General features: G+C 36.8%; 1 protein-coding gene across 3 annotated transcripts; it reads right to left on the reverse strand.

Moving 5' to 3' along the window:
* Positions 1-219: 219 nt before the first annotated feature.
* On the reverse strand, positions 220-4,785 carry LOC131080094 (ethylene-responsive transcription factor RAP2-2). 3 transcript variants are annotated; one of them, XM_058018198.2, is made up of 4 exons: positions 4,072-4,785; positions 1,660-2,565; positions 1,219-1,459; positions 220-704 (listed from the first exon to the last, which is right to left on the reverse strand). In XM_058018198.2, the coding sequence occupies exons 1-3, from the start codon at positions 4,205-4,207 to the stop codon at positions 1,380-1,382; spliced, it is 1,122 nt and encodes a 373-aa protein (XP_057874181.2). In that variant the 5' UTR covers positions 4,208-4,785; the 3' UTR covers positions 220-704; positions 1,219-1,379. The 3 variants fall into 3 exon arrangements, with proteins under 3 accessions (XP_057874181.2, XP_057874173.2, XP_057874187.2); XM_058018190.2 differs by lacking the exon at positions 220-704 and adding an exon at positions 774-1,108; XM_058018204.2 differs by lacking the exon at positions 220-704 and adding an exon at positions 774-1,108 and having other exon boundaries at positions 1,675-2,565; positions 4,072-4,780.
* Between the last annotated feature and the right edge of the window lie 9,351 nt (positions 4,786-14,136).

Here is a 14,136-nt window from a genome sequence, read left to right on the forward strand (position 1 = left end):
TTTATCTTTTGTAAATCTACATTTAAACTAATCCTATGTCTAATCTCGATACATTAGAGTAATCATTAGTGATTATAGCGTAGCCCACAAGAAAAGAAATGGAAGAGTATTCCAAGACCTTTTGAAAGGAATTGCCTACTGTTTGCAAGCCACGTTTTAAAGTCATTTTCATGTTTAAAAAAATGTTAAATCAATACAATGAAACTGCTTATTTTACTTTCTCATCCCATGCTTTGAAACACCTTTGTAAAAAGCCCATGGTTCATGATAAAAATAAACATGATGAATTTTCAATGGAGGAATGGATCCCAGCATAAAGTTAAACTTAACGTATACAAGTATTTCATTCTACCAAAAACAATCCACTGGATTATTCTACTTCATTCCTTTCACAATTTGAGCATGGACTTAATGCATTGTACCCTAAATATCACTGTTACGGTTAACTCAGTTTTGAAAACTGCATCTTTAGAAAGTATTGCAGTCATTTTGATACAAATCACTACAGTTAACAAAATATGATAATAAACAGATAAGATCATAGGGGCGGTTTTAACAAAACAAAGTAAGAAACGAAGGATGAGTCAGCCAAAATCTGTTGTGACGTGAACAAAGTTATATCTTGTCCATGGTGAGAAAGTTCTTTGGGAGTAGTTTACTTCTAATTATCCCCCTCATACGAATCTTGTAAACATCTCCCATACCTGTTTATGTAAAACAAAGTAAAAATAAAAATTATAATTAATAATACATTGCATTATCCAAGACTAGAGTGATCTAGAAGCATTGCGTTTCTACCTATTACTTCCAAAGACGTGCGGGGAACTATATAACCACACAATTGTTAAGGATAACGATCCTTCAATTTAGATCAGAATTTCTCAATCTCCCATAATGAAGAATACAAATTCTTGCTAACCATTTCAAGTAGTAAAAAATTTAGAGCAGAAACAGCTATCTAAGCTCCTCGTAGAGAACATTTGAAGTTTTTGTAAAGTTTGTTTCACAGTGCAATTAATGTTGTCTGTAATATAGACCTTACAAGCAAATCTCTTGAGAAATGTTTCCAAAGACAACCGCGCCGTAGTCCTGTGAATAGCCCTAAAATCTTCAAAGAAATCCAAAATTTCACTCCATTTTAGTCTAAAAGACAGCACCGACAGAAGCATCTCGAATGAATATTGATGAAATCATAAATAAATAAGGTTTTTTCCTTACCTCAAGACGTGATAAAGAAATCTGGACAGTAGCAAATCGTTCAACATGGGAATCTGTATCTTCGCATGTATCTGATTGTCTGTGTCTTTGCTTGAATCCTCAAAATCTATTGTTCTACTCGCAAAAATTTTCAGCAACTGTCGCTTATTGCCTTCTTTCTGTCATGCATCTTTACAGTGCCAATTATGTGAAGGAGGAATAGCTGAAGCATCGCAGGAATCTGATTCTGATTTTGTGGCACCTGAAAGAAATAAAAAAATTGAAACACAGATAAATTGTGTTATTGATTACCAAAAATATTTTCAAACTAAATAATAATTAATAAATTATAATTGATTTACTATATAGAAATCCTAGATACATCTAAAGACTGCTAGAAACTTATCATATAAATCTTATATTATTAATTTTGAAGAAAAACTTAAAAGACAAAAAGTATACAAGTGAAAGATTTACTAAATATTCCAACACCACCCAAGCATCCAGATGGTTTTCCAATAGGCTTTTGTGAAACATCCTGCAACTGTTCAATAGAGTGACCTGACGGAACTAAACGCTGTAGAAAATTCGGCTGCTGCAGATTAAAATTATTATTGTCGATCGAAAAGCTGTACTGTGGGTACGTCGATGAACAAAAACTTGGGGTCCTATTAAATAGTCCATGATCAGTACTTCGCTGGCTATCAATGGAGGAGAGAGGAAAATGGTTTGATTGCTGCTGATAAGATCGTGGAAAACGAAAACCACGAGGAAGAAAACTATTAGGCTGTTGTCCATCCATCACTGGATTGAGGTGGAGTTGGGTATTCTGGAAAATCTCCGGAAGGTAAGATAAACATGGGAAAGGACGAGGCAAGTCAAAATAAGCTGCCGCCGACATTTGGTTATTGGGTGGGAATGGATGATTCCTCAACGTGGAGTTTGCGTCTGGAGGTTGGGAACTGCTGACGATGATGCCATTTCCCTCGTTTCCGTTCACACCGGGTTTATTATTATTATTATTATTGGTAAGGTCGGTGAGGTTGAGAGAGGCTCTTTCCGGGAAGTTGAGTTTAGCCTTTGTTCCTCTGAATCTTAAAGCCGCATCATCATAGGCTTTTGCTGCGGCTTCTGCAGTCTCGAAAGTGCCGAGCCACACACGAGCTGCTTTCTTGGGGTCTCGAATCTCTGCCGCCCATTTGCCCCATGGTCTTTGTCTTACTCCTCTATATCGCCCCTTTCTCTGCTGCTGCAATTGGCCATTGGATTTGGTGGCTGCTTCGAGTAAATGGATTTCATTGTCTTTCCTCATCGCTCTCTCCATCTCAAGATGATTTCGCTCCTGATTTTGCATAATCGTGTATGATTCTGCATGCCATGAGATTACCACAAATAAGTTTTGCACATCATTTGCACAACTAGTCAATCTAGTGATATGCATTTACACTTTTTCTTTATATGGATGAATCTTCCAAAGGAAATCAATGACATCATTCGGTAAGTGCATTGAAGATATGATATTAGTGTAGAAAATGTTCGTTTATCAAGTAGTTTATCTCTTGTTTCGTGTTTTTAATGCTTTACTTTTCTCAGATTAGAAACAAGCGAGGTGAGGTTTTGCCTTTGTATTATGAGACGTTTCGTGGCGAAAGCAAGTGTTTATAAGCCTCAATTAAATGGCACGTTGTTGTTTTTTTTAAGTCTTTGTTTTCGTATTAACAGATTTAGTCTATATATGTATGGACATAGACATGGTTAGTCTTCCTACGATCTCTACAGAATGTTTATCTACTGTTTTTAGAAAAAATTGCTTTCAACTCTTTCAACTATTTCTCAAAAAGCTTATAGCCTAACCGGAGTTGAAGGGCTTGTGATTGTCATGGAACAGTTTCATTGCAGTTTCAAGTTAAACGGTTTTGTTTGGTGCAATCGAACATTTCTTATAAAAGTAGAAAAAACATTTTTAGTTATTATAGAGACTTATTCATGCGGATAATGTTCTGCTTTAAATGGTTTTATTTGTTCTTCAATAGTAATTTAGTGAAAAAAATTATCTCCATTAAATGGAACATTGATGTTAATCCAAAACATCAATAGAAAAACACACACAATTGATTCAAAGGCCAATCTTGTGAATACAAATTTATCTAATCCCTAATTTCATCTAAGTCACTAAAGAACCAAATGGAAATAGGAATGGACTTGGCAAGCCGTTTTTGGTTTTCTTTTTGACCTCTGATATGGATTGGGTAGCAAAATCTTGCCAAAACTCGGTAGGCTCCCAAAAGTTGGCAACTAAAAAATTCATATAATATCTGTTTGAAACAATGTTTAATAGTTTTATTTCTGAGAAATTCTAGCTGATTTTGTGATTTACTACAGATTCGGCAGAGTTTGACTGCAGAAAACTTTCAAGTCTGCTGAAACTCGCGAGTTTCATGACATTGGTAATCTCAGCCAATTCTACAAGTACAGGCTGCAGATTTGCTGAGCCTGACTCTTACTCCGAAGACTCTCTGAACCTGAACACTATGAACCAATAGATAACTACCCTGCAAAAGGTTCCACCTGTAATTTACTCGGTAGGGTTAGGTTATGAACTTCAATTAACTCCCCTCAAAAGCATTTATCTAATCAAAACAATATTCTTGACGTGGGACTTCAATCTGTAATTTTATCTTCCTAAATATCGAAGCACAAACAGAATAAAGTTGTTTTATTTGTTAAATCTCTCATGGTACGAACCTAACAAAGTTTTGCATTGTTCCTCAAAAGGGACACCTTGTCTATCTTTTATCATATATATTGCTTTGATGAACCGCAAAAACAAATTTGTACTGAATAGAAAACAAAACAATGAGACAACATAATAACCTCGAGAAGATGCACCAAACAAGGGCTGATCAGCGATTTCTGTCTTGAGGCGGATGGGTTTTGTGATTCCCGTCAACGGCCGATCATCTCTCTGTCTCTTCACTCCCCTGAACGATTGATTCTCCTGCTTTTCCATACCTCCTGCAACTACCCGCGACAGCGCAGAAATAATAGCCGAGCTATCCTTTTCAGAACGATCAACAAACAAGGAAGTATTAGTCACATTCAACCATTCTTCTTTCCGATCCAGATCCGATTCATCTATTTTCTTCGCCACTTTGTCCTCACACTTTTCACACACCTAAAATCTAGGGTTTCAACAGAGCTTCTCGCATCACATATTCGTATATAATATCAATCTTTTTCCAGACAGATGCTACAGATTCACGCACCCATAAAGCCTCCACCCCTTCCGATGAAGTTTTGGCCTTTGACGCCATTAGAACAAGTAATGTTCTTTCACAGACATCTCCAATCCTCTGCACAATCTGGCTCCAAGATGCGGAGTAGAGGTCATTCCTTTGTAGGGAAATTTTTCAACAGCCCTTACCAATAAAAGTACTTGTCACAGCATTTTGGTCCAAACATCATCAAACTCTTCTATTCTGACCCTAAAATCTTCATTGCCATTCATTCTCTCTACGATTAGGAAAGTCTTATCAATCACATCTCATCCTCCTTAGCATATACTGCGACGGTTTGGCTTTTATAGAAGGGAATGACCTCTATGTTCTGGCCTCTCTTAACTGGAATAGGTATTTACTTTTCTCCGCCAAATTTTGCTTTGCTGTCCCTCGATATGGGATAGATTTGAGTTTAGATTTCAAAATTGTCACGCGTCAATCATATTAGTTTATAAAAGACGTGATGATAAAAAAGATTTAGGGTGATAGAAGTAAAGAAGAAAGGCAATGGATGGTAGACGAGTGGCAAGGGGTGGTGAGAAATTAAATTGAAGGCGGTTGAGATATATAAATAAACTCCTCTGCGCTGTCAAATATTTACTTTATGAGAGCACATTTTACACAGCCATTGAATTTGAAAGACATATTACGTTCCCTAGGTCTTGAATCATCATTACTTATTGCATTAATTCTAAAGGCTCTGTTCGAAGTATCTCGCGCCCACCACCATCCCTGACTCGACAGTGGAGCCCCAGTCAAAAGATTACTTAACGGTCCTGGACCAATAATCAATAACATGACCAATTCCTAACTTGTTTAAACCCAATGTGGACTATTCAGTAACATTTAAATTAAGCTAATAATTAGACAATAATAAGATGCCTTACAGCTATGATTTAATCGTGTAGTCAATGTTATAATTTATGTAGAGATAAAATAGAATAAGGTAAGATATTTAGCTTTAAATTTAATTAAGATATGATTATAATAAATGTTTATGGTATAATAAAAGTATTCATTAAATGATTATAGTAAAATCGAGAATCTAATTATGAATTTGTTTGATTAATATATTTGGCAAAAAGTCTTCGGGGACACCAATTTTATTAGTACCTTAATAGCATTCTAATGTCTCAGCGAAACACTTACATAAATATTATTTTTTAACCTTCTAAAAATTCTTATTATTTAGGGTGATAGTATCAAAGTCTCATATTTAAGTCAGATGTTAAATAACTTATATTTAATTTATTGTTCACATAGTATCGTTTTAAATCATTGTATTTTAATCAACAAACAATAAATAACAAGTATAACTTATTATCATTCTCTAATTACAAATAAAGACTAAATTATGATCAAATTGTTTGAAATAATGTCAATTACAACAACATTAAAATTTTATATTCATACCCATGGTACCAATGAATCAAATCAATACAATGTGATTGAAATCTACAATCAATGAATCTTCCATGTGACCTCTAAATGAGATTTCACTCTAGCCAAACGGGTTTCATCCTATAACTTTTGAAATCAAAGGTTTTTTATAATTTGATCTCCAAACTCGAACACAACTACTCAATTGATTTTATATATAGTTTGTGTCAGTTACAATTGATGATCTTATATATAGTTTTCCCATTCTCTATATTGAGGATGAGAAGTCATTTTGGGTGAGAAAATTTGGGATCAAGGAAAATGTGAACTATTTGTGGAATCTCTTTAGTTTTACCAAGATTGAAGATAGAGAATGAATTAAAAAATACCTGGAAGATGATGGTGTTCCTTTGTCTGTTTTTGAAGAAAGAGTAAATTCATGGGTGGTCGAGCTCAAATAAATTGTGGTGGACTTGAGCATCTGGATGTTTCAATGTGCTCCTCTCCTCTAGTTCATTCAATAGGTTCCTATCATTCGCAGTTGGATTCTTTTGAGACAAGCATTGGAGACATCTTCCTCTAGTTTAGACTGTTATCTCAAAGGTAGGCAAAGATTTCTTGATACCATGGAGAGTTAGTACCAACAAGGGCACATACCATTTTTTATTCAAGGACATCATATGTTGGTACTAAAAGATGCTCGACTGAGAATTCACATTTCTGACTTTTTATGAGCATTTGCAAGAGAGAACCAATTGTAGCCATTGTGTCGGCAACTTTGTTTTTTGCCTTGGTAATTTGAACTCAATGAAAGTGAAGTGTTTCTTCAAGTCTTCAACCATGCAGTGATAAGGGAGTAGCTTGTCATCTTTGGTTTGATACTCATCATTGACTTGTTTAATGACAAGTTGGGAGTCTCCATAGACTTCCAATTTAGTGATCTTCCATCGGATAGCTAAGAGGAGTCTAGTGATGAGAGCTTCATAGTCCTCTATGGCGTTTGTGCATGTAAAGGCTATCATGTAGGACTTAGGAATGTAGTCACCTTGAGGGGTGATAAAAAATATACCTACCCTCGATCCATGTTGTGTGTAGGAACCATCAAAAAATAACTATCATTGAGTAGATTGTGTGATGAACATGATGGAATCATCTAGAAATTTGGTAATTAGGGGATGATCTCCTTGAAGGGGAGCATCAGCCAACTAATCAACTATAATTTTTCATTTATTTCTTTCCTATCTACGTACTTAATGTCAAATTCTCTTAGCAGCATGACCTATTTAGTCGTATGCCTACCAAGAGAAACCTTGGAGAAAAGGTATTTGAGGGGATCAATTTTTTCTATGATTTTGGTCTTGTTAAGCACATAGTGGCGAAGCTTTTGAGTGCTAAAGACCACTGCAAGGCATGCTCATTCTATGGGAGTGTAATTGAGGTCATATCCCACAAGAGTACAACTAATGTAATATATTATGTGCTCCTTACCTTTGTCATCAATTTGTGCAAGTAATGTGCCTAGAGTCACTATAGTTGTTGATATGTACAAAAGAGGTAGTTGCCCTAGAATAGGAGGCATCAATACTGGAGGGAAGGACAAATACCCTTAATTTATCAAAAGCTTTGTGACACAAACAATCCCACTTAAACTTTGTGTCTTTGTGTAGGTGATGTATAAAAGGATGGCATTTATCTACAAGTTGTGCTATAAACTAGTGGATGGATCAAAGTTTGCCCTATAGACTATGAAGTTTCCTGAGTGTCTTAGGGGGAGGCATTTCCATGATTGCTTTGAATGAATCCCAATAGTTTTCTAGATGTTACCATGAAGACACACTTCTTAGGGTTAAGCCATAGCTTGTACTTTTCTAGAATCTCAAATATTTTTCTCAAGATAGGGATGTGTTCTTCATGTGTCTTAGACTTGCCGAGGAGGTCATCTATGCAGTATTACATGATGTCATGTAGGAGGTCATAGAAACTAGTTGTCATTGCACTTTGATAAGTTGTGCCTACATTCTTTAACTCAAAGGGAATGACCTAATAGGAGAGTGTTCCCCAAGGGGTGGTGAATGTTGTCTTGTGTTGGTCTTCTTCAAATATCTTGATTTGATTGTATCCAAAGAAAACATCCATTAAGGAAAGCATCGCATGCCCAGCTCTTAAATCAACAATCATGTCTATGTTAGGTAGTGAAAAATCATCTTGAGGACATGCTTTGTTGAGGTCCCTAAAGTCTATGCAAATCCTTATGCTCTTAGTGGGCTTGCCAATAGGTAAAATGTTTGAGATCGACCCAAGATAATCAATTGGCCTAATGAATCTGACATCCAGCATCTTCTTTAGTTCTTTGACAAGTAGGGCAATCTAGGGATGCATTTTGTGAATCTTATGTTTTATTGGTTTAGTATCGGGTCAGAAAACAAGGTTGTGTACTACCAGTTCTAGATCGAGGCCTAGAATGTCATCATAAGAGCAAGCAAAGTTGATTTGTGTCTCATTAAGGAAGCTTATGAAATTCTTCTTTTCTTGATCTACAAGGGATTTTGCAACAAGCACATTCTTTTGATCATCTTTGGTTTCCATATTGATGGTACCAATTTATTTAATGAGAAGTGATGATCTTTTCGACAATGGAGGAAACATCATAGGTAGGTCAAATCCTTCATCTTATAGCACCTAATCCAAGTCTTCAATGGAAGATGTGTCCTTTGTTTTTACATTTTTTGAGTCCAAAGGCGCCTTAGAGAAGTTTTCACTAGGAGACTTATGTTTTTTCTTTTAATTTTCTTTGTTATGACTAAGGGAGTTGACCTGACTACTGAAGTATGCCTCCCTATTGAGTTGGAATCCATTCATAGTTTTTTTATTCTCAAGGTCTCACATGTTTAGTAATGCCAAGAGGACATTGTCATCAGTGCAGATGTTAAGGGAAAGTGGTCCTTGTTGGCCCTATTCAATGAGTTCTGGGTGGATGAGTTGAAGTTCTTATGGGTTGGAAGGGGTGACAGGGGTGATTATGTTAATGTAGGAATCATCAAAGAGGTTTTCAAGGTATTCAAAGGGAACTTCATGGAATTCCTCTTCATCGGAGACTTCAATTTTAGAATGAGGTTTTGTCGAAGCACTAGTGATAGTAATGTTAGACACTAGTGAGTAACCCAAGCCCTTGTGTACTTGTATGAGATTAGTGAGATGGGAGCTTTCCTTCCTTGTTCTTGTGGTCCAAGACCATGTCCTTTATAGCCCATCTTGTCTACAATAGCATATGCCTTAGGATACATTTTTTTGGGGATATCTATTCGTGCTTCATGCTCTTCTCGATAAAGCCAAGAAGATACGTGAGTTTACAGATTCTCTTCATCAGGTGGACCCTAGTACTCAAAGGTGGTCTTTTTTCATTTCATTACGAGCTTGTTTTGGGTCTCAATTTTTTTAACCTTCCATATGACTTAGGAAGGGGTGGGATTTATTCCACATAGAGTGCATTTTGAAGTGTATACTCTCCACAACCATTGTCAATTTTCTTAACCTTGATCTCATATTGGGAGGAGGTAGATGCAATGTTAGAAGGATCAGATGGAGGTGGAATAACAGGTGTATTGAGTGGACAATGGTAGGGGTATTTTCCCTCAAGGAGTTTGCAATATTGGAAGGGTTGCAGATCAACCAGGATTCTAATTTATCTACCATTGTAAGGGAATTTAAGGCATTCCTGGTAAGTAGATGGAATGGCTTGAATGGAGTGGATCCATCGGTGGCCAAGGAGGATATTATATGGGAGATCAAGGTCTAAGACTTGACAAGTAGTTTCCACCATTGTAGGGCCCACTTGAAGAGGTAGTGTGATTGTTCCTTTAGAGACCCTTTTTGCATCATCACGAGATTTTACTGTGATTTTGCCATATATGTCAATCAAGTCCTCAGAGATACCTAGTTGTTTGATCAGTTTATATGTACAAAGATTTAGTCTAGATCCACTGTATATAAGGACTCTCTTGATTTTATGCTTATGTATGATGGCCTCAATATGAAGGGGTTTTTTGTGTGATGTATCTATGGATGGAAAATCTTTGGATGTGAAGACGAGATGATGTTGTGCAGAAAGGTTGGCAATTAAGTCTTGAAATTGGGCAGAGTTGATGTTATCTAGAACATGGGATTCTAGGAGGGCCTATTCAAGGATCTCTTTGTGAATGGGTAAGGTCTTGAGGAGTTAAAGAATGGAGATATATGGAGGCATCCTACCAAGGTGATCAAGGATACCATAGTGGAGGGTAGATGACATGGAGTTTTGAGGAGGAGCTCCTTGAATGGTTACTCTCCCTCTGTAGGTGGTGACATTGAAGTCATTCTGGGAATATGATGTAGACGATGAAGAGCCTTGAATAAATATCTTATCTTGGGAGGGTATGCTTGATGGTTGTGGGGGATGGGAACCTTGAATAGTTATCCTATGTGTGTGAGGAGTTGATAAGGGGCTAGCTCCTTAGACGATAATGGTGTTTATGTGGGTGTCGATGGGTTCGATATGGCCTACCAAGGAGTCAAAGTCAGTAATGTAGTTGTAATCACAATGGACTTCATGAGATGATGATATTTTATCCTTACCATGCTTAGGAAAGGGATCCTAATACATTTTAAGTTTTTCATTTGAATTACTAGGCTTAGTGACTGCAACTTCAACATCACCTTTGTCAGTCAGGTCTTGGATATAATTCTTGGGTTTTATATACTTGCGTATCATGAACCTCGACATGATGATAGTCACAATATTTGTTCTCATTGTACCATCTAGGTTTTTGTTGATTTGCATCAAATGGATGAGTCATCGGAAAGACAACTGTGTTCGCCTTAACAAGTTTTTGGAAGATGACCTCTATAGGTTCGGCAAGCAAAGTGTACTCATGTTGGGATTGATTGTTGGAATGAGGAGGGCGACCTTGGATGCGGATGCTATTGTGAGGTTGGGATTGGTTGTGTGAATTAAATTGATTGGATTAATTATTGGTAGTGATGTATTTGGTAAGTATGGTCATAGTTTGGACACACTTGGTGTCGGTGACTCCATCATTGACGATATTTTTATTTTTGGACAAAAATCTAGGTTTGTCATTAGACAAAAAGGCTTTGAATTTTTTTTGATAGGGCTTGAGAGTACCTTCCTCCAGGAGGACTCTTTCTAATACTAGACCCTTCTTAGTGACCTACTCAAAGGAATCAATGCACTAACAAGTAAAAGCATGAGATATTTCAGGAACTAGGTTGTGTTGGAACAACTCTAATTGGTAAGACACTGGTATCTCCTAAGGAAATTTCTTGATGAGATGTCACCATTTTTGCAAGAAGTTCATGAAATTCTCTCTAAGTCTCTGCATTGTGTTTCATAAGTTCATCATAGAGGCATCATTTTTAATGTTATATTCATAATGGGACACAAATGTTTTTACAAGGCTCGGGAATGATTTGATGGAGCCATGAGGCAAGGCTAAGAACCAAGCAAGGGTGGCTCCACTAATCTACTCTAAGGAAAAATTCAATGTAAGTAGACATCTCTATAGGACACCTCTTGACAAGCTATGCAGAATTCTTGGATGTGATCTCTAGGGTCCCCTTTGCCTTTGTATTTTTTGAACTTAGGCATTTCAAAATCAGGGGGTATAGAGCCACTAAAATAGAGGGACCATAGGGACAAGGAAAAATTTACTCAAATTTTTATGGTTTCTTATGAGTCTCATCTTTAAGTTTTCGATAAGATCCTTCATGTCCTCGATTTATTTGATTAGGTTAGCTTGATGATTTTGGACATAAGGAATGTATTGACCTTGATTGGAGTTTGGAATGTGTGTGGATACAGATGACATACCACCACCAATATATTGATAGGATGAGACAATAAGTTGCGAGGTGACAAAGGGACATGAGGCAATAACGGTGCTAATAGGAGGTAAGATAGAATTGATGTAGTTATCCAAATTATGAAGAGATGCAGATGATCTAGGAGGTTGGGAGATGGGGATTAGAAGTGCTACGGGGCATATAAATTGGGGGTATAGATGTTGTGGGTGTGGAGGTCATAGGTGGTGGATGAAGAATGGTATTGAGAATAGGGTGATTTACAAGGTCACCTTTTGTAGGAGTCTCAAGGACAAATCAATCAAATTCAAGGGGTAATCATGCCCCTTGACCAATAAACTGAGCCACAAGCCCATTGGGATCAACTTTGAAGATTTTTTCTATCAATTCTTGATTGTAAGGATCATCCATAAAGGTTTTCAGACGTGGGGGGTGCTCAAGTTGGTCAACTAATTGTTCTTCTTGTTGGAGATCATGATCGACAAGAAGAGTGCATTCGAGCATCTCATTTCCTTCAATGACCATCTTCACTTTTTGGGAGTGAGTCAAGACCGTACATGGGTAACCTCAAGAATGAAAAGGATGGAAATGACAAGGCTTGAATTTACTTGATGAGAAAAGTGGTGAGAAGGACTTAGCAAATTTGAATTTGGTTTGATTTTGGATTTGATTGAATTGGATTGGATGGTGCTTGGATTAGGATGATATTGATTTGGAAGATATCTTAGTCCTTGGATTAGGACATAGATAATGTGTAGGGGTCGATGATGTGGACCACAAAGCAAGGTAACAACCAAGCTAGGCTAAACTCAGACCTTTGGATTAAGATCGAATCAAGTCTCCTTCTACTTATGATAGACATTTCTCTTAAATAAAATAAGACAAGGGATTAGGGTTTTGATAAACCCAAATGATTAAAAATCAATTCAACAATATAATTGAGATAGATTCTTTCTCAAGCACAAGGCTAATTGATGATTTGACAAATGATAAAAGGTCTAAATCAGACTTTGCAAAGTGCTAACCTTGGATTGGGAGGTTGATTGATTAATTAAAATTGGATTAAGGTTCTTGGTTGGATTGATGTGCTAAGTCCACAAAGTTGAAAATGGAAATGACTATGGAAGAAGATGGATTGAAGAAAATAAATGGAATGAAGGCTACCTTAGATGGGAAATGACTCAATAAGTGATTTCTAGTAGGGGCAAGTTGGATAATGAGAGATGACCACTCCTATTAAGGGATTGGGATAATCTTGATCTTTTATGGAAAGAACGTGACCTCAAAGGTTCTTCATCGAACTCATTTCCATAACCATGTAAATATGTGAAAATGGTGTAGGAAGGTAAGATATTTCAACAAGAGTTTGTGGTTAATGTATAAGAATTTGTGACGTTTGAAGATTTTCTTATAGCTAGGCTTCTTCTTGATTTGGCGGTAAATGTATTTCTTGAGATGTTTGAGTGACTTACATTTATGGTGCATGGGTGAAAAATGGATTTGGATTTGTTTTGTCTTGGCAAGAAATGTCAAACAATGCAAACACGTTGGCCAAGGTAACACTTGAAGCAAGCATGAAAGAGGGCCTAGATTAGCTTGATGCGACAAAATTTACGAGTATAAATAATGAAGACATGCAAAACACATACAACCTAGATTGTAAAGTGGATTCTACTTGTTGGATCCCCACTTGGATTTCTCCAAATACCTAGACAAAGTGGATAGATAGAGATTCGGTAGCACCAGCTCCCCTCCACAACACTCACTTCCTGTGCATACTATAATATCTTACCTTGACAATCTAGAGATCTTATGAGTGAGGGGACATCTATCTCTACTTTGAATGGTATGAAATGGGGCTGCTTTGAAGGTTCAACCTCTTGCACCAACAAGCAAATAGGATTTTTGTAATTAAAACAATGTGTCTAGTAATTTTTCAAGTGATCCCAATCCAATGATGGATTCTCAAAGATAGTCACTTAAGGCTTTAATTCAGCTTATCGATGCAAAGAAGGCCTCCACATAGCTGAATTCACTCAATATTCTAGTCGTCTGACCAGTGTATCTATATAGCAACTAGAAAAACTTCACTCAAGATCTCATGAGGAAAGACGATATTCTTGACGTTTCTGAATTTTGAAACACTCCCTTGGGGTGATGAGGCCCCCAAGAGGTGCTTCTCTACTCAAATAAGAAAATTTGGGTGTTGCTAATTGCTTTTCTCTTACACCAAAGGTCCACGAAGATGAGGCAAGAGGATTTTCAATGTAATAGTGGGTCCACCCTACACTAGTGCAAGTGCACCAAACACAAAAGATAATGATTCATTTTAACCCCCTAAATGATGTTGTCTAAGCTAAAACATGAAAAAGGAAAGCTAATTTTAGTGAAAAAACAATTCTTTGACAAATGTCTTGCAAAATAA

This window comes from Cryptomeria japonica, chromosome 9, assembly GCF_030272615.1.
Source record: "Cryptomeria japonica chromosome 9, Sugi_1.0, whole genome shotgun sequence".
Lineage (NCBI taxonomy): Eukaryota > Viridiplantae > Streptophyta > Pinopsida > Cupressales > Cupressaceae > Cryptomeria > Cryptomeria japonica.

Coding starts and splice junctions, on each gene's coding strand:
- LOC131080094 (XM_058018198.2), bottom strand. CDS start 4,207: ATGGAAAAGCAGGAGAATCAATCGTTCAGGGGAGTGAAGAGACAGAGA. Junction 2,566..4,071: donor GTTTGGTGCATCTTCTCGAG/GTTATTATGTTG, acceptor CATGGCATGCAG/AATCATACACGATTATGCAA. Junction 1,460..1,659: donor ATTTAGTAAATCTTTCACTT/GTATACTTTTTG, acceptor TATTTCTTTCAG/GTGCCACAAAATCAGAATCA.